This window comes from Cyanistes caeruleus, chromosome 11 (assembly GCF_971803275.1).
Source record: "Cyanistes caeruleus chromosome 11, bCyaCae1.hap1.1, whole genome shotgun sequence".
NCBI classification, from domain to species: domain Eukaryota; kingdom Metazoa; phylum Chordata; class Aves; order Passeriformes; family Paridae; genus Cyanistes; species Cyanistes caeruleus.
The window spans coordinates 1,488,560-1,509,093 of NC_141711.1; the positions used below are offsets into that span (position 1 = coordinate 1,488,560).

The following is a 20,534-nucleotide window of genomic DNA, read 5'->3' on the forward strand; positions in this document are numbered from 1 at the left end:
TCCTGCACAGCTCTGCTCTTTGCTGGGGGTTCTGCCCATTTTTGGGGAATGGTTTTTGGGGGTGATGAGTGTACAGAGCCTGACCTGTGGAAACGTTTGTTTGTCCCAAGCAGCTTTAAATGAGACCAGCAGCACAACCACACCAGGGAGAGCCCTCGTATCCTCGTATCCTACACTGCTGCAACACCCAAAATCTTGATGCAGCTTAAAGTCACCTCACAGAAGAAAGCAAGAACAAACCTCGCAGAGAGACAGTTCCCTCACACCCTCACAGAGCCAGTAGGAGCCCTTGGAAGGATGGGGGGACATTGGTGAAGGCACAGTGGGGGAACAAACATCACTGCGGGGTCTGGGCTCACAGATGGCCTCGGGAGCTTGGGAGACTCAGGGTCTGCCCCACTGTCAGCATGGAGCTGATTTGGGTTCCCCTGCATTCCTGTGGGAACAACACTGTGCTGGGTCCCTCAGCCCAGCCATGGCAGGAGCTTGGATCCCATATCCCATGGATCCCATTCCCCATGGATCCCATTCCCCATGGCAGGAGTGTGGATCCCATTCCCCATGGATCCCATTCCCCATGGATCCCATTCCCCATGGCAGGAGTGTGGATCCCATTCCCCATGGATCCCATGTCCCATGGATCCCATTCCCCATGGATCCCATGTCCCATGGCAGGAGTGTGGATCCCATTCCCCATGGATCCCATTCCCCATGGATCCCATGTCCCATGGCAGGATTGTTGATCCCATTCCCCATGGATCCCATGTCCCATGGCAGGATTGTTGATCCCATTCCCCATGGATCCCATGTCCCATGGCAGGATTGTTGATCCCATTCCCCATGGATCCCATTCCCCATGGATCCCATGTCCCATGGCAGGAGCATGGACCCCACTTCCCCACCGAACCAGCAAGTGCTGTGTAGGTGTGAGAAACAAGGAAGTCTGCAGACTCCCCAAAAGAAAAAAAAAGAAAAAGTGTAAGATCTCCTTGAGAGACAGAGGAATTAAAGAAAACCATAGCAACAAGTCAGTCCACCTACCCAAACCACCCACCCACCACCAGTTTCATTTGCTGACGCACTTCAAAAACAAGCTGGCTCCTACCCGCTCTGGAAGGTGAGCAAGCCCTGAGAGCTCATTAAATTCCCTTCTCAGCCACTCTTGTGTGCCTGCAGCTAGTGAGCAAGTGGGATATAAATAGAAGTTATATAACAGCGCTTTGTTGATTCCTGTGCTTACCAAAAAAAAAGGCAGCATGACCTTGTTTTGCTGAATAGCTTTGCCTCTGCCTGCTCGGGGAGGACTTTAATCCTGCTAGGGATCATCTTGAAAGTTTATGTTGGACCTGCATCCCGTGGAGAGGAATTGGGAGAATTACTGATTCACCTCCCTGCTCCTTGCAGGAGCAGGATCCCAGTGGAATGCTGAGAGGATTGCCACACAGGAGGTGGTACCCAACCATGAACAACACGAGGCCACCAAGGCACAGCTGAACCCTGAGGTAGCGCCTCTCTTCTCCTTCTTCTCCACCTACACTGCTCAACTGCACAGATGGGAGCTTCAGAATCCAGCAGAAAACTTCCCTTTGGGAAAAAAGACTGGAAGGTGTTCTGCTCCAGGAACACTGATGGCCCAGAGACACCTCGGGAAGCAGCAGGAGCTGCAGCTCAGGTGGAAAGACGAGGTGGCATTGTCACCATCTCAGCTCAGTCTCAGCTGTGCATCTCAGCACCCTGAATGAAAACACACTCCCCTGCAGGAAGGATTCCTCACACTGCATTATCAGCAGGGCTGGGCTGCTCTGAGCACGGTGGTGTCCAACAGCTGAGGGACACTAAGACTCCACCGTGCTAAATACATTAAAATATACGAGATGGGTGTGCTGCTACAGGCTTGGCAGCTCCTCACATGCCATGGAGCAGCAGGATAGAGATTCCTCATGGCTGCTGCAGGTCCTGTGCCTTCTCTGGAAGGCAGTTCCACTGTCAAGGAGGTCAGGATTTGCACAAGGTTTCCTTTTGGAGAGGGCACTTTCAGAAAAGGACAAGATCTCTGCCCGCAGCTGATGATGCAGGTCCCTATCAACTGGTTTTTAATGTTTTTAACCTACTCAGAATTAGAAAAAAACCCAAAAAACCAGGTGCATTTTACCTTGAGGAAAAACACATTAAAACAGTGAAAGACACAGGTTTAGCATGTTCCAAGAGCTGATTGTGCATTGGTTTCCTAAACAGGTATCATTAAAACAATGTGAAGAAAGATGTAACATCCTGTATCACAGAACTGTGTCTGTTAGAAACAAACAGAAGATTTAAGACTTGTTTTATCAATGATCAAAAGTTTTCAAGTGCTATTTACAGAAGTTTAGTGACCCAAAGACATTCCTGCCTCTGCAGCCTTTGCCATCACATACAATTGTCTGTGCTCACTGGTATCTTCGACTGCTACAAATCTTGCAAGAAATAAATCTGATTTTAAAAGTCCAAACCACAAATTCAAGCACTGATGTGTCACTAAGCCTACGTTTAACCCCACCAGTACTCCTGTAATGTTTTGCAAAGTTTTCCCCTCATTTTGTAGGGCAGTTGCAGCCACATAAAAAAAGAAACAAAGTGTTCCTGCAACCAAACAGGACATGCTGGTCACAGTATTTCATAGCCAATGCTACAATGAGCTAAAGGGTATAAATCTGTCTTGAAGTCTCTGTTCTCCCTAGCCCAAGGGCTGTGGCTGACCAGCCCCAGTGGCTGGTAGCCCCCAGCTCTGGGCTTCCCCAGGTCCCCCAAATGCCAGAAACACAAAGAACTGCAGAGCTCTGGAATAATTTCCTTCTGTGCATCAATTCTGCAGTTATGTAACAACTATCAATCATCTCTGGACAGTCAGAGGCACAGAAAACCAGGATTCACCCTGGTGGAGCTTCCTCGCTGGTGGCAAGGAAAAAAGGAGGAGAAATGTGGAGAAATGTCAGCTGAGTCCAAGTACGGAGCAAGAGCGGGTTGGGATGGGAGAGCTGGGTGAGTCCCCACCAGAATTTCCTCCCAGCTGACTGATGAGGAGCTGGCTGCTGAGATTTCTCTGTCCATGGGGTTCCAGGGACAGCCCAGCCCCAGGGTACACTCAAGGGAGGATCCTCTGTGGGGGCTCAACCAATGAGCTCTGAAGTTCAAGCAGCTCAAAGCCACCAGCTTTTTGCACTGGCACATCTCAAAGGAGCCTCACACACCACAGGGAGCTCCAAACCCCACTCCATACAGCACTGATTCACTTCTGCCATGCTGTGATGGAGGCACAGCTCTCCAGCACTGGAGTCTCAGTCTCAGCTCATTGGTGCTGTCCCGAGTCAGGGTGGCCCCTGGTCCTCATCCCATCCTCAGCTGCTGGGGACAGAGGGCTGTGGAGCACATCCCACCATCATCCTCTGTGCCAGAGCAGCAACTCTGCTCAGATACCTTAAAGCCAGGAGCAAATCCCACTTCTTTCCTGAGAAACAACCGCCTTCTCCTTGTGTGCCAGCTGCCATCACCCCATCCTCTGCAGCCCAGCCAGGGGACAGCACTGGACAAAGGGGAACAGAGGCACCACTGCTCTCTGAAGTGGCAGATGTGCCTTGTGTCACTGTGGGGCAGCACTTAAAAACTGCCTGGAACAGCCAATGCCATCAACCTCATTTTACCTTCCCTTGCTGAAAGCACCAATGTGTGCGTGTGGGTAATTTGTCACGCAAGCTGACTTTGGAGAAGATCCCTAATTAAAGGAGCAGAGTCTCCATGGAGAGGTGTTATGTAAGGGACTTTACTTGCCATTCACTTCCACCGACCAAGGAACCCCAAACCCAGCTGAGGTGAGGCACAGTAGCAGCACGTGGAGTTTTTACTTAGCAGATGTGAGATGAGCATTGCAGGACAAGTCCTCAGCCACCTCCTGCACTGGCACTCCCTCGCTGTACCAGAGGAAAGCCTGGCTGTGCTGCTGTGCGTGGGGAAGGGACTGAGAGCTCATCCCTGCCCAAGGAGACGCAGCTCCGAGTGCCCACGAGCATCAGCACCCAGCAGAGCATTCCTGGCCCTGGAGAAGGGAGCCAAGGCAGCACCAGGACAGCAGAAAGGCACTGGCACACGGGGAGCAGGGCAGGCTCAGCCCTCACCCTCTGGAGCGGAGCGTGGGGCATCCCCAGGGCTGCAGAACCGCTGAGCCAGCGCTCCCCAGGTGGTGCTCAGGGTCATGTAAATTAATAAAGGGCTTGATGTAATTTGCAGCTCAGTGAGTTGCAGCATTTGTCAAGTTAATTTGTTGTCTGGTGCTGACCCCGTGGTTCCACCTCTGCTTCTGTCTCTGAGCAAACGAGGGCAGGCTTCCCACTGAAACCCAGGGCTCCCGCTGAGCCGGAGCGACGAGCTCACCAGGCACAGCCACCACAAGGTCACCACCATCCCGCTCCCAAAGAACCTGACAGTGTCTCTGAGTTTATTCCAGAAGCTAGAGCCCAGAAAGTTTCCACCCAGAGAGCTGGAAGTGAGTAAAGTCCTTCCCAGAAGAGCTCATTTGCCACATTCACCCCTGCAGCAAAACACGGAGCAGCGTGGGATTCCCGGTGCCACACAGCACCAGCTCAGCCTCCTTCCTGAGGTGAACCAGGAACGTTTTCTCTTGTCCTGCTTCACCCACACATTCATTTTCTTAACAATACAATAAAAATCCCTCCTACCAATTACAATAAGGAATGTTTTGAGATTTGCTTTTCTGCAGGAGTTGGCAACCACCTACTTTGCCTACCCTTAATATTGGCCCTGCCTGTACCTAATGAAACAGCAACACCTATTGCAGTTATCCCTTCCCAGCATCATGGGGATGTGTTCTCCCACTGAAGCTCATGGGAGTTACCGGGAACTCCCATTATTAACCATATTACAATCATCACGTGCAAGTTCCTGTCTGTTGGTACAAACCTTCTGCTGCACTTTGGGCGGAATCCATTTCCCGTGTGAAAACCTGGAGTTAAGAAAATGCCATGCAGGGGTGACACATCTCTGGCTTTGCTGCCAAAGAGCCTTTTTTACATAACCTGTCCCTATCCCACCACCTTCCTATTCTCAGAGGCCTCTAGATAGAGGAAGCTGAAGTTCAGTAGAAATTATTTAAACTGAGCACAGAACAAACTTCTTTGGAACACTATCAATCAAAAGCTGCTAATAAAAACCAAAAAAATGGTGAAGATAATCTCTGTTAGACCTCAAAGACAAAGCTGGCTGGTTTGGCTAGGTCAGCTTTCCCAAGGACAAATGCATCTGATGCACAATGAACAGTTACTAGCCCTGAGACTGAGGATGACTCTTCCACTGGCACTTACTGCAGAAACAACTGCAGAAAATCCACTCTGCACATCGCAGAGGTTGCCAAGCCCTACCTACCCAGTCTGCAACACTTATCAAAGAACATCAGAGAAAGACTGGGATAAAACACAAAGCATCAGGTTAATTTTCCCAAGTGCCTCATGTTTCCATAAGCAGCCAAATTTTGCTGCGTGTTCTGTAAAAATGAATTCCTGCTAAGGGGAGCCCATCACTTTGCTGCACTCAGAAAATCTTCACTGTGTCACAGCCAAAGGCTGCTGTACAAAGCAGATTAGCAGGTACCCACACAGCTCTCCTGAACAGCTGGGCTGCACCAGGGCCCTCTGCACTGAGCCATTCTTCCTACGTGGAGACAGCAAAGCTTGGTGACACGAGTTCAGTGTCTCAGGACACCAGTTTAACTTGGCCAGCACAGCACTCCACAATTACCCTGGGAGATACAGCCCTGAATTAAAGATTTTACTGAAGAGCAAGCCTCCACCTTCACTTTGATTCCCAGTGTGGAGCCAGCTGTTCTGCAGAAGTTGAGCTTTGTGGCTGGTGTTTTCTCCACTGGAGTTCTCCTGACTTGGCTCTCTGAAGCCCTACTGAGAGCTCAGAGTGCTGAGGACGTGCTGTTCCCAACGTCCCACGGGCCCCCACGTGCTGGAGCCACTGCAGGGCACCAGAAAACTCTCTCCCTACCACCAGGAGTTTAACCAACGTGGAGGAAAGGCACAGAACATGTCTTTGCACTGATTATGCTCCTTTTTTGCCTTTTGCTACGAAGTCCATGGAGTGTTCTAGCACGGAACATCCGCATCCCAACCTCTCCACGGGGCATTTTCAATAACACCCCGTTCGTGCTTTGCATGCATGAGTAAGAGCTGCTGGGTGTGTCCGAGCCCTCAGAGCTCACAGCATTAGCTGTAGGCATCACAAGTCATTTGGTTCCTAAAACATTCTGTCCTTAAAAGCAGCCCACACTCCAGCAGAGCCCCCTCCCAGCCCATCCCGCCGGAGCAGCGCACGCACCCAGAGACTGCTACAGACACCTACAGACACCTGCCAAGCAGGCACTTCTTCCTGAGGATGGAAAACAGCCACTCTGGGCTGTGGAAGCACATCTGAAGAGGCTGGAGTGCAGCAGGACCTGGCAGCAGTGCATGGTGTGGGGTGGAAGCACCAATGCCCTGAGAGCCATCCATCGCTCCTGACTGCAGGGTTATTCCACAGCCTCCCAGCTCCTGTTTACAGACAGCAAATACAAACTAAACTACCTCCCTTTTGGGCAAAAAGGTGTCTGTGGAGATGGACTGCAGATCTTCCTGTTGGATTTCACTGGGTGAGCTAAGGAATCTGCTTCCAACACGGATTTGTGCACAGTGGGAAGTGACTTTGCTCAATCCTTTAGCACTGAGGTCCAGCACAAGCAAAGGATCTCTCCAGGTCAGGCTGGTGCAGTTTGTTTTCCTTCCAGCATGACAGTGTGAGGTTACCTGAGGCTCCCTGAGAGCTGTAAAGATGAAAGCTCAGCTTCCTTTACATTAGAGAAGAGCAGGAAATTTAAAGGAGTGACTGTCCCCCAGGAATGTTAATCTTGTCATTGCAGTTTAAGGTGACACAGGATTTTCAACACTCAATTCCCACTTTATCCTTTGCAAAGAAGTTTCATTCCAGAGCTTATACATGGGGGATTAATGAGGGTACTGATTACAGAGACAGTGAAGGAGCCCAGAGACATTCCCTGCTCTCTCAAGGGAAGTTTGCATGGACACAGCAGGTGCTGCTGAAGGGATCTGTGTGTTTCAACCACAACAACCAGTTGTAACTGCTCAGGACTCAGCCCCACAGACAGACTGCACACACAACATGTGCACAGCCAAACAAATAAGGTATCACAGATTCAATCATCTTTGTAAAACAAGTTTTGCTGGAATAAGGTTTTACTTTCCATTTAGAAGAACTTTAGAGCCTGCTGGTGTGTGTGCATTAAATCCACACCAGGGACAATTTTCTTTTAGGGGAATCTAATCCCTGTTGAAAACACAGGAAGGAAGAACAGTGAGACTGCTGGAGAATGCTGGTGGTCTGGACTTTACCATATACTTACTTCAAATTCCAGTCTGAAATTTAACAGCCGATTGTAAAAGTCTCTGAGCATGTAGCAGTTGCTTAAGTTATTTTTAAGAGCAGTCAATAACTTACCTACAAAGCTGTTTTATTGCACATTCCTCTAGATTGCCCTGGGAAAACACCTCAAGTACCCAGTGTCCATGCAAACTTTTAATAAGTTCAGTTTTACATGGCAGACACTAATATTTCCCTTAATTACAGGTCAAAGATCAATCAGATCATTTCCCCTCCCGCCTCCTTAACCCTCTCCAATTTCCTGGATTTCATAAAAACATTTCCCTTCCCGACACAGTTGAGTCCCAAGATGGAGTTTTCCATTTCCCTACCTGTATGGTGGTGTTCCCACCTTCCAGCAGGGCAATGGCCAGCAGGATGCTCTCGTGGAAGACTCTGTCACTGGTGGCATTCATGATGAGATCTATGACCAGGTTGGAAGCACCTTCTTTATCCAGGTGGCACTGGACATCTGCCAGGCTCATCTCCCCTCGGCTCATGGAGCTCGACCCAGAGCTGCCTCCTGTAAGGTGATCGTGAGAAGGAGGATGGCACTGACCCCATGGGGATGGCAAGGCCAGGCTGGACAGGGCTTGGAGCAACCTCAGATAGTGGAAGGTGTCCCTGCTCGTGGCAGGAGGTGGAAGAAGATGAATTTTAAGGTCCCTTCGATGTGATTCCATGAGTGACTTTTTTTAGCAGCTGTCTCAAATTAAATAAACTTCACTGCATTCACTGACTTCAAATGGAATTTTTCCCCATCCTACCCTACAATCTCTGCAACAGCATGAAATGTTTTTCTTTCAGAAATGGTTAATAATCTGACATCCTTATGGGCCCATTTCCTAGATACTATTGCGAACATTCAATTGATCAGGATTGCTAAGCACATTTATTCAAAGCACTGTCACAAACATCAAGCCAGCCCAAGGCAGTCACTATAAAGTACAAAGAGCCCTGCCTGCTGGTTTTGCTCTCAACTGCTCACCCACAGAGTGGACAGCTCTAATTTTTTTGGGAATTCAAACAAAACCATTGAGGGAAGACATCCCGATTTCAGCTGTAGGGGGCTGATCAGTCAGGAATACCCACCCAGAGCACAGAAGGGCAGCCCCAGGGATGAGCAGAGCCCCAGGGATGAGCAGAGCCCCAGGGATGAGCAGAGCCCCAGGGATGAGCAGAGCCCCAGGGATGAGCAGAGCCCCAGGGATGAGCAGAGCCCCAGGGATGAGCAGAGCCCCAGGGATGAGCAGAGCCCCAGGGATGAGCAGAGCCCCAGGGATGAGCAGAGTGTGTCCTACCTCCCGGGCCAGCCTTGCCGGAGCTGCTGGCGGACAGGGGCCCGTTGCCGAAGGCGGTGAGGCTCTCGCGCCGGCCGGCCGCGCGCACGTTGCCGTAGTAGCGGTTCACCAAAACCTGCCTCAGGGCCTCGCCCTGGGTGCAAAGAGGAGAAGGAAATCGTCATGGGGGCTCCGTGAGCAAGCCAACCACCCACGTTCATTGGCAGCAGGGCTGCTCTTACCCTTCTTGTGGTGAGGGAGAGGGGAATGAAACCCGCGAGAGTTGGAAAAACCCACTGAGCGGCTCCTGATGTGCTGGGGCAGGCTGGGGACTGGGGGGGGTCTCATGGGGATCAATAAGATTATGGGTTCCCCCATGCAGCACAGAGACAGCTGCTCTTCAGGTTTTGTGTAAAGCTTTCTAGACAGATTTAATTTTCCGAGAATTTTAATTAAGTTCTATTGTCTCGGTCTTGAATGCAAAGGAGTTGCATCTGTAGAGCACGGACACAGAATCAAGAGGTGGATTAGAGGAACATTAGGAATGGTTTTAAGGAACCATTTAATGCCCTCACACCTCTCCTGTGCTGCCATCCCACCAAGCCTGCGGGGCTGTGCTCAGTTGTCTCTCCAGAGCAGCTGACGCGATCCATCGGCCGCCGAGCGGAAACGCGAGCGATCCCGCTGGATCCCGGCTCTGTTCCCTGCTGGCAGCTGCCCGAGTCACGGCAGCCCTTCCACCCCAGCACACAGCACTGCACAGGTCCTCACATAACCCCAAATCCCGGGAGCTCTGCACGGAGCCAGCGGAGACCCAGCACCTCCGGGTGGAACGTCACCCCTCCGCTGTCACTTCAGCCTCCACAGGAATTCCCAGGAATTTGGGGAGCTGGACAAAGCTGGCGGCACTGCCAGCACACCAACACTGCACAGGGATTAAGGGATTTTTGTAAAGTCTTTGTGCACAAAGGAGAGCTGGGGATTATTGTCACTGCTAATGGAAGCATGGATACAGCAGCACCATCCCGGGACAGTGCTGCAGAGGGGAGGGGAGGGCTTTTCTGGGGATTCAGATCATAAATAATAATAATTTTAACAAATATTTAAAAAAAAATTGATCTAGCCAAAAAGAATATCATATTAAAAATAAGTCAAATGAACTAAAGCATCTTATCTTAAATTCCACTCACAAAACACTTGCTTGTCACTGATTTATTGATTTTCAGTTGTATTTCAAATGAAATTGATTGTCTGACTATAGATTCAAGGTATAATTTAATACATTAAGTGTCATAAAAGTGAAGTTTCCCTTTTAAAACTTTCACAGGAAAGTAACTGGAACAACATAATTGTGCATTAATTGGTTTGTACAGAACTCCAGCCCTGCTGCAGTCCCACTGATTTTATACACAGCTGGCACTCACTAAAGTCACTTCAAGAGATCCTTATACCCCTAAAGAAAAAAAAAATATATATATATATACACCCCAAAAGAAAAAAATACATCCCAAAAGGAAAAAAAAGCCTGTCTGATAATCAAGTTCTTTAACAAATTCCAGAAATCACTTCTACAGGGAGAAGGCTGAGCTGGTGAGGGATCTCTGCCCTCCCCACAGGGCTGGGGCTCAAGTCAGGGCTCCCAGTGCCACCCTGCCACCACAATCCAGCAGCTCAGCAATGGTTCCTGTGGATTATCAGTGTGAAAGCTGCACACAGGAGCTGCATTTTATGGCATCAGATGGGGAGGGAGCAAATGTCAGGGAACAGGATGCAAAATAAACACCGAGTCAGTGTTCCAGCCAGCTGCTTCCAAAAGCTCCTGAACAACAGAGAAAAAAAGGAAAAATTCCTGTGGAAGCAACAGTAGGAGGAGACGAGCACTTCTCCAAGGGGCATACGCTCCCCATCACCACTGGGGCAGGAATGAGCATGTGGGAGAGGCAAGAGACAGCTCAGGAGCTGCAGCAAATCCTGTCCTGGAGGAAGCTCCCGTGACTGACAGTGACATGAGAGCCTTTAGTGCAGTGTTTTATCCACCTCCCTGCTCCCAGTCTGGCAGGTAAGGGAGGCTACGTGACAGAACAAGGCCAAGCCAGACAAAAAAACCCCCTGAGCTCCATCTTCCTGGTACATGTGCAATGATTAGAAAGGCAACTTGGCACCCAGATGAGCTCTAGGACACAAATGGTTACAAGGGAGCTCTCACATCACCTTTTTCCTCTTCTGTTGAAGTAACTGGCAGCCATCGTGACAACTGGCATTTAAACCAGTGATTTTTACTACTTACTACAAAGCTAACACATATCCCAGCCTCGAGAACAGCTGCTCAGCAAGCTCCACCTTGCCTGAATTCAGGAGGGCAACTAAAGCTGCCCCCAGATTCTCCTTGTGGGCCCCTGTGGAGCAGGAGATGTCTTCTATTCCATGGTCAAACAGGTGAGTGGAGACCCGACCAGGACAGGCACCTCTGGTGTCTGTAGGTGTTATGTATCCAAAACAAGACAAATCCCCAGAAAATACAGCAGGAACAAGCATCAAGCAGTTGTTTCTAGTCTGAGTGTGCTGATCCAGGTCTGGCAATACAGAGTCATCAGCATTTCCAGCTCTAACTGGGAAGAAAAGCTTTGGTTCCTACAAATTTATCCAAGCCCACAGTATCAGCATATAACAAAGTATGAGTATGGGATCAAAGCAGAAGGGAGAAAAAATAAGTGGTATTTAAGAAATGTTCTAATTAATTCAGCTGCAATGCTTGGCTCCAGAACAGTTCTTTAACCATCCTGTTAGTGCTGTGCACCACTTTGACGAGGGCAGTGTGCAAACAAATATCAGATGTTTGGCAGTAACCAGAAATATCAAATATGGTACCTAGGGAAAAAACCCAACAGAGTCCAGTTTCATCTGCATTCACACCAGGTAAAGTAAGAGTAAGTCACACAGAAACATCACAGTACGTGGATCAGCAATGCAGATGCAACACACAACTCTAAGTGATATCAGAAACCTGTTAGAAACTTCAAAACAGAGCGTCTTTAACATTTTAGAGTGAAGCAGTTGTAAGTGGCTGCTCTTGTGCTCCCAGCTGCATGAGCAGAAGAAATGGAGAAAGGGACCAACGATGCTGATTTTGCTTGGCTGGTTACAAAGGGGTGGCGTGGCCAGAGGAGACAACTCCACAAGCACTGATGAGTGTCACCTCACAAGGGAGCGACCACCACCCACGGGGAGTGTTCTGGCAGTGTGAATGGACCACACCAGGACCTGAGTTTAATTCAGAGCAGCCAAACACTCACCCCTTCCACGTAACCCCAGGGAAGGGGCTCCAGCACCTCAATCTGTAAATATGGCTCATTTTTTTAGGTTTTCCACGAGCCCAACAGCCAGCATTTCACCACACAAGTTTCTTACATGACTTAGGCTTCACTGTTCAAAAGGGAGAGGGGGAGATGAGTTCTGAATGTGCTTGACTGCTGTACGTACCCTTCTATGATCCTCCAGTTGCCTCTGTGGTAGAGTTTGATCAAGCTCCTGCTGTGCGTGCAGAAAGTTCATTTTAAAGCAGAACAACACTCAAGAGAGACCAACATCTTGGCACTGATGGGGAACAGTGGGAAATCACAGCTGGATGCCAGCAGGGAGATGAGGGAGATGGACTGACAAGCCACCAGAACAGGACACCTGGCCTGTGGCAGCCCTGAGCCCTCTGCTCTGCCCCCCTCACATGCACGTGTGCCAGCAGTGCTGGGCTCCAGGGAACACAGGCTCTGACTGGTGTCACTGCCCCCAGGACAGCCACAGCCCTCGGGGGGGCTCAGCCCTCGCATGCCCATGCACAGACACACACACACACAACACCCCCAGCCCACGGGACACACCCTGGGCTCAGGGACCCCAACACATCCCACCGTGGTCACTGAAACTCATTTGAGACTGGGGAGGGCTTCTGGGGGGATCCCTTCCAGCGGCCAGGGTGCCAGTGGGGAGCCACTGAACGCAGCCCCTCGGCACGGGCACGCTTCCAAATCCAATCTCTCTGGCTTTAGATGTTCATTTTCAGGAATGCGACTTCCACTTTGCAAAGCTGAAGCACATTGGGGTTTTCCTGCTTTAAGGCATCTGAAAAGGTGTAGAATACTGGCTCTACAGGGACCCATCAGAAACCAGGAGCCATCTCCCAGACATCTCAAATCCATTTGATGACCACTCAGAGTTTCAGGTTACATTTAAACACCGTTCCACAAAAATTACAAATACAAAGGCCTAAACCATCACAAACATTCCTTTTTCTACATGATCTCACATTTATAAACTTCACAGCTCAGAGAATCAACGGATTTAGACTCCCAGATTTAGACTTGCATTCTATTTCATTCAGATTTGCACTGATTTGGCACCCAGTTGTACAATCCACCAATGCCATGCCTGGATGTCCCATGAATTTTAAAAGAATTTAAGATTTGATAACTTTTCCTGCCTTCTTTTTAGCAAATAATCTGCTTTATGCAAGTGAAGGACATGTTTGCAAATATCCAATTCCCTTAGAACCAGTGACCATGACAATGTGCAGTGACCCTGAGCTTGCCCACTGGGGCATTTTAAATGGGACACCAATTGCTCTGGACTTATGAAGCTTCCACTAAAAACTTCTGACACCTCCCTCTCCTTAAAGTATTGAAGTTTTTAAGTATGTGAGGCAAAGGGAAAACAAAATTCTGCATTAGGAGCCAAAATGAAGTCTCATTTTACCAATGTAGGAAAGTTTGAGAGGAGACTTTTCCCAGTGCCACCCTTAAAGAATAAAGGAAATGGCTGAAAGGAACAGATTTAGGATTAGTTTACATTTTTCTTTAATATTTTCAGACTACCACACTGATGCTGTATTGGATTAAGGCACTTTAACAAATCTATTTATTTCCACTAACACCACGCAGGAACACACATTTCACAGGGGTTTTTACCAACAAGACACTCCACTAGGACTACTGAAACACCAATATTTGTGTGCTGTACAAATATAGGTGGCTGACACACCTCCACAGGGCTCTCCGTTTCTGGAGCTTGCGGCAGCTAGTTGAAAGTAAAACGCAGAAAAATTAGTTATTCCTCCAGAATCTTCCATCCCAACAGCAATCCAGTGGTCAACAGTGAGGGGAAGGGAGCTGGCAAAGCACTTGACTTCAGCTGAATCATCACAAATGAATTATAGCTGTAATTAGTGTAAACACTTCCACCCTGCTCCTCAAAGGGCCACATCTGGCAAATTTCACAGGTATCCTTTGAACATCCCAAACTGCTTTGCATAAACTCAGGCACAAGCAAAAAAATGCAGTTGCAGGTGCCCAGAGCACTTTTGGGGACCACACCCCCAGGATCTGTCACTGGAATGCTGCACATCCATCCCAGTGGGGAGGAGGAGGAGGAGGAAGCCAGGGCTGCGTATCACAAAGGTAGCAGCCTTATAATCTTAGCTTAAAAAAATGTATTCTGTGGATTCTCATCTATAAACATGCTTTACTCAAAATAAAAGATACACGGTACAGCACCAAACAGGAGCAACGAAATAAGGGCCTGAATGGTGACAGCTTTTCAAATTTAAAATGCCCATCTTCAACTGAAACAGATGAAGACAAGTAACTTTTATCTAGTCAAGCATAGACACACAACAGAGAGCTGAACATTCAAACTCAGCTGCTGACTGAACTGTGGGGGAATTGCTGCAACTTCTCGGGAGCAGGGCCCAGGAAATCCCACTCCCACAGTCCTGAAACCCAACCTGAGCCAGGCATTTGTGGCCACACCAATGGAGCACAGACTGTGAGAGCAGCCCAGGCCCTGCTGGAGCGCCCAGCAAAGGGAGAGGGAGGCCACAGAGCCAGCAGTGGGAATGAGGAGGCTGCACTGCCCAGGAAGGAGCCGCAGGAGCGAGAGCTTCCCCTGCAGTGCTCCACAGCCAGGAAAAAGACCCTTCTCCATTCTCCTCCTAAGGGACTTTGCTCCTGGCCAGCTCCCACGGCCTTTGGTAGTGGCTTCCTTGCATTGTCACCGCTCCTGGACACGTCTCAAGCATGCAACCCCCTTGTCTGGCCAAATGGAAGCAGGCAGGGTTGAAGCCAGGAGCGCAGGAGAACAGGAAGCAGCTCGTTCCTGCAGAGAACACACCGTCCCTGCCCCGCTCCCAGGCTGGACCTGCACAGCTCACAGGAGGCTGGGCACATTGTCCTGCCTGCACAACCTGCCTAGGGCACAGGAAACATCCCTGCCCTCCCCAGGAGCCAACAGCAGCAAGGAAACTGGGCCTGTTCCCCTGCAGGGGAAATGAGGTCCCTTCCTCCAGGGGAGGGAGACTGAAGCTGCCGGGTCAAGTGGACATGACTGCTGGACTCAGGATTCCAAACAGAAGTTTCCTTCTGGGAACTGGTACAGCTTTCCCAGAGAAACCATGGATTTTCCATCCCTTCAAGTATCCAAGGCCACGCTGGATGGAGCTCTGAGCACCCTGGGACAGTGGGAGGTGTCCCTGCTCTGGGTGGGCTTTAAGGTCCCTCCCAACCCAAACCATTCTGGGATTCCTGGGCTGATACCCTGACCCCATTTCAACCAAACATACATTTACATTTTGGAGTTGGAAAGCAGCACGGATGAAGAATCAGCATCAAATTAGTTTGCTCTTTCCCAAGCTGAAGTTGCATATTCCAGCTCACAAATTCCAGGGCCTTCCCTTGGAGGCACAGACAGCACATCAGAGCCAGCCCCACACACTGACCTGGGAGCAAAACCACTGCCCTGGGCAATGCCCACGTGGATCATCCACAGCAGCACAGCCCTCAGCAGGCTTTCACTAAGAATATAAACTCCAAATCCTGAAATTGTTATTCTTTGAGTCAAAACAGGTTCAAATAAAAAAGAATTATTGAGCTCCTGTTGCTGTGCTACACTTTGCACTCTTCTGTGTGCTGCAACACCAAAGTATCACCTCGTGCTTTACAAGGATTGAGCAGGATGGGAGAGCAGCCCAAAGCAGTAATTCTCCAAGATTTCCTCCATTTATTTCAGCTGTCAGCAAGTGATGGTTTGGGGGGCAGGTTTGTGGAATACCAAGCACAGCCAGGTGAGTAGCAGGACACAGTGGACAGCGTTTGAACTGGAACCCAGTGGGTGGCCGGGTCAGAGTCCAACATCTGTGCTTTTTACAAGCAGTAGGGAAAGGTCCTTTCAACTTGCTGAGCAAAATCTCCCCTTCCTTTGAAGTCTGCACTCCCCCAGGGCTGGCCAATAAACCACTGCTCGTGAGCCATGACTGGAGATGCACAATCTCTGCCCCTCTGGTGACCGGAGTGCTTCCAGCATCCATTCCCCAGCACATATGTGCTTCCCAGAATGGACTGACTGACTCAAGAGTGGATCTATCCCCCTGAAAAACCACCAGAGCACGTGACAGCTCCAGGGTGAATTCATAACATCTCATTTTCTGAGATACAGATGAGCTTTCTGTCCTTTCCTTTATGGTTTGGAGGAATTCTTCAAAGTTTTATTCTCATTTGTTTTCAAAATAACAGGCAAAATGAAAGTTGTCTAAAAAAAACTTTAGACAGAAAATTCAAACTACTGCTGTGGTAAGAGTGGAAAAGGCTTGAGGAAAAGCAGAAAGATTTTCATTCAAGTTGGAAGCATCAGAATTATTTTTCTCCACTTTTTTTACCCAACTTTGCAGTGAACACCCAGACCACAGAGCAGTGAAAAGGCTTGAAATGTGTTTAAAAGGCTGGTGGAGATTCCAGTTCACAGACTGGGGAAGCTCCAGAGAGTGGCTTCAGCAAAAATAGGCTGGAAAACATCTCACATTGTAAATAAATGAGGGAAACAATCTCATCAGAAAACTCACATTTGTGGGACCACACAAACAAACATTCAAAAACCTGGTCCTTTTCTCTCCAGCCTCACCAGACTTTGGAATTTTGACAAAATAATGGACAAAGCAGCAGAATTCCAAGCACCAATCTCCTACACTTCAGGCCCAGAGTTCAAAGGACTGGGAGGTGACAAACCTCAGGCTGCTGAACCAATGACGTTTTCCAGACCTCCACGCAATTCCTTCAGGTCTTTCTCTAAACATCCCTCTCTCCTGTCCTGGGAAGTCCTTGAGCTCAACACTGAGCACTTTGAGGAAGCAGAGCCAAACTCCATGGATTTGGCTCCGTGGATACACAATGGTGAGGAGCAGGACACCCTGGGCTGTGCAGGGAGTCGAGTTCAATCTCTCAGAGATCCCTTCTGGTCCCGAAATCTGTGAATTCAGGAACTGACCCAACTCCGTGCATATGGCATCTCATTACTGGGGTGGCAGGGGGAGACATTTGGCAGAGAGGAGGAAATAAAAAGGGAAAAATCACAACTGCAGAGTCAGCCAAATAGCACATTAAGCTTTTGATAGCCAGGTTGTACATCCACATGCGAGGAACTGGAGTGAGAATCTCAGATAAATGTTATTCTGAGGCCTCTGCCTCAGCTCCTGCATTGCCATCTCCAGTAGCAGCTGGAATTCCAGTGGGAATGGCTGTTCTGATTGAGTCCTGCAAGTCCCTTTCCACTTTTTTCCTCCCTTCTCTGAACTTCTCTGCTCTTCCCTCTGAGATACCGTCAGCTCTCCCTTGAAAGGCACACAGCAAAAGCATCACCTTGTCTGATTCATGGCAACAGAATGGAGCACAAATTATGTTGCTGTCCTTCATAACTCTTTAAAAATACCACAAAACTCTGTGCAGCTTCCTTGCCAAGTCCCCTTTGTAAAGCCAACACTGTTACCTTGTGGAGCTGAGGAGAAATTTGGATAGGAAATTTCTAGCCCCTGCAGATGATCTGTAGGTGTTTGTCAAACAGGGATTTGACTTGTTATGGAGAAGTTTCAGGGCAGGGGGGAATAACTGGGACCCAGGAGCACTGAACTGCTTTGACAAACTTCCCACGTTACATTTCCCCCTGCACAGACGTTGCATTTTTGGGGATGGAGGATCTCAGACCAAACCAGGCAGCAGCAGAAGATGTGGGGCAGCACCTTGTCCTGGCACAGGTCCCCCAAGAAGGCAGGTGGGATTTGGGGGGCAGGGGCAGCCCCCCAGGGCCAGCCCAGGGCAGGGACACGGCTGAACATCCTCATCTCAGCCAATGTGCAGGGACTCTGTGCGCTGCCAGGCGAGGAGGTGGCAAATCTGGCACGAGGGCTGCCCCTGCCTGCACTCAAAGGTCACCAAGATCTGCCTAGGGGAATGCCTTCCCTTGTTTTCCGGAGTTTTCAGCGGAGAAATAATGTTTGAATTTGGGCTGGGACATTCCAGGAGCTGCAGACCTCAGTCTTTCCCCTTCAGTGGGAGTGCAACCACTTCCTCCTCTTGAAATCCTCGATCTTGCAGGACTTCTACTGAATACAACAAGAGCTACCTTCACAACACATTTTACAGCAGCACTTTTAATTAACCGGTAAGATGGTATAACTAGTATTTTTTTGGTGACAAGTAACTGTAAGAAATGTTCCAGTTTCCTTTTCCAAGGAGCTCACCAATTCCAGTCCGTGTTAAAAAAAAAGAGAAAAAAAGCCCAGTCTAAAGATTGCAGGATTTCTCAAGGGGAAAAAAAAATATAAGGCAGCCCACAAAAATTTATGAGTGCCTGCATTTCCTCTGCTCGAGACATAACAAGTGAAGCACTGTCTAAGTGCAAAATACACAAGAGAAATGACTGCAGAGTAAGCTCTCTACAAGGAAAATAATTCCCAAGTGCAGCTTTCCAGCTCTGAAGAGGTTAATACATTTCCTAACTCCAATCAAAAATGCATAAAACAGCACATATTTTGCATGTTAGCCATTGGAATTTTAGTTTATTGTAGATAAAGAGCAGTGAGAAGGTTAATTCAGGCAACCCCTTTGAACAAGGATTTTCAGTTCCCTTTTCACCTAACACAAAGAGGTGAAAAAACCCCAAACCTTAACTCCACTGAGTGGGTCTGCAAGTGCATTTTACTGGACAGAGCTGCCTACAGATATATCAGCTGCATAAAGAAGTGCCACTACTGAAAAAATAGATAAAACACCAGCACAACCTTAAAAAATAACTGAGTAACTGCAAGGGAACTGTGCTGGATTTGGTTGGGTGGTTGCTGGTCCGTACCCCAGCCCTGAGGGTTGGGGGAAGAAGCAGGGCATCCCTATTTCACCCTGGAAGTGGAAACAGAGCTGCAGGGGTGTGGGATGAGGCAGGGGGAAAGCAGAACACCCCTATTTCACCCTGGAAGTGGAAAGAGAGCTGCAGGGGTGTGGGATGAGGCAGGGGGAAAGCAGAGCACCCCTATTTCACCCTGGAAGTGGAAGGAGAGCTGCAGGGGTGTGGGATGAGGCTGGGGAAGCAGCAGCACAGCCCTGGGCTCGGCCGCTACCGGCACGGGCTGCGGGCCAGCCCCGGTGCCTGTAAACATCCCCACCGCCTTTATTGGCAATTACTGCTGAAGGTCACACATCAGCAGCAGGCCTAAATTCCAGGAAAAAAAGCTCTTCTTATGTAACTGCTGCCTGAATGTTGGCAGGTGCCCAGCGGAACAGCTCACTGCAATGTGGCTGGGAGGGGGAAAAGGAATATATAAAAAAAAAAAAAAAAAGCAAGCAAAGTAGGCCATCTCACAGCGCGATCGGCATCCTGAGCGTGCCACCTGCAGGTCAGCACCAACGGGGCCCTGCCTGGCAGGCCATAAAACATTCATGCTTTCTCCAGGACGGGTGTTTTAGTAGCCAGGACTCGCACTGCAGGTGGAAACTGGGCCATGGTGTCCCCTGACGCCAGCCCTGGCCGGGGAGGATGGACAGCAACGCTCCCAGGGCCCGGCTGTGAGGGAGCCGGGCTGGAGCACAGGGAGCCCACGGTGCAGGAAATCTGCATTTGTATCACGCCTGCACCTCTCAGTGGGTTGAGGATTGAATTAGCAGCAAATTAAGCTGTTGTGTCTAATTACAAAGCAGGGTTTAGTTCTCGCTGTTGTGTGAAGATTCACACTTGGTGGCACTCGGGAAGAATTCACCTTGGCCCCGAAGCGCTTCCCTCAGACAGCAGCACAGGCTGGGTCAGAGCAGGGCCAGAGCAGCTCCAGCCCGGGGAGGAGGCCACCAGCAGAGCCTCAGCCCAAGGGCTTTCAAGGACAATGCCCTGCCTTGTGGTTCTGGCTTTAGCAGCCGAGACACCTGCACAGAGCCAGTGTCAAACCCACCCTGCCGAGCTCTTCGGCTCCAGGAGAGCCCAAGAGCAGCCCCAGCACGGCTCAAAGCCAAGCTCTGAGCTCACAACTCCCCAGGAGCAGGAGAGAACCAACACAACCACGGTGCCTGTCTGGTGGGACACCATCCCACCATGCTTTGGGTTTTCTATCAACACTGCAGCACTTCTCCTTGGAAAACTGCAGTTCCTCCCCGTCCCTCCTTTCCAACGCAAAGGGAATCACAGATAAACCCTCAACAACAAAAGTGAGTTAGGACAACAGCACCAGCTCTGCTGTTCCCTTCCACTCCACTTCTCCAGCACCCAAAGCCTCCCAGCTCACCCAAAATTGTCCAGGTTGTCAGCCCCACACTCGGGGGATTTCCTACCACTGGGTGAATTCCAGTGTTATTCCAAAGGATTCTCCCTTCTTCACTCACAAAAACATTAAAGAGGGTCTGTCTATCACTAACAAACACATGGATCTCCTGGCATTTTTAGTCTCCTTCCTTTCCTGGACCCACTGCTCACTGGGATTATCTTGCAGGACACAAC

The 20,534-nt window shown here is 49.5% G+C and overlaps 1 protein-coding gene across 24 annotated transcripts in view; it reads right to left on the bottom strand.

The window, feature by feature from the left end:
- The window catches only part of ITPR1 (inositol 1,4,5-trisphosphate receptor type 1), a 159,353-nt gene that overhangs the window by 46,465 nt on the left and 92,354 nt on the right, over positions 1-20,534 (bottom strand). For 13 of the 24 annotated variants that reach the window (XM_086846201.1, XM_086846198.1, XM_086846206.1 and 10 more), the window contains 4 exons: positions 13,776-13,811; positions 12,225-12,275; positions 8,766-8,898; positions 7,797-7,987 (listed from right to left, as the gene is read on the bottom strand). In XM_086846201.1, the coding sequence (XP_086702327.1) occupies positions 7,797-7,987; positions 8,766-8,898; positions 12,225-12,275; positions 13,776-13,811 (411 nt within the window). The remainder of the gene's footprint in view (positions 1-7,796; positions 7,988-8,765; positions 8,899-12,224; positions 12,276-13,775; positions 13,812-20,534) is intronic. The other 11 variants (XM_086846216.1, XM_086846214.1, XM_086846213.1 and 8 more) reach the window with 2 other exon arrangements.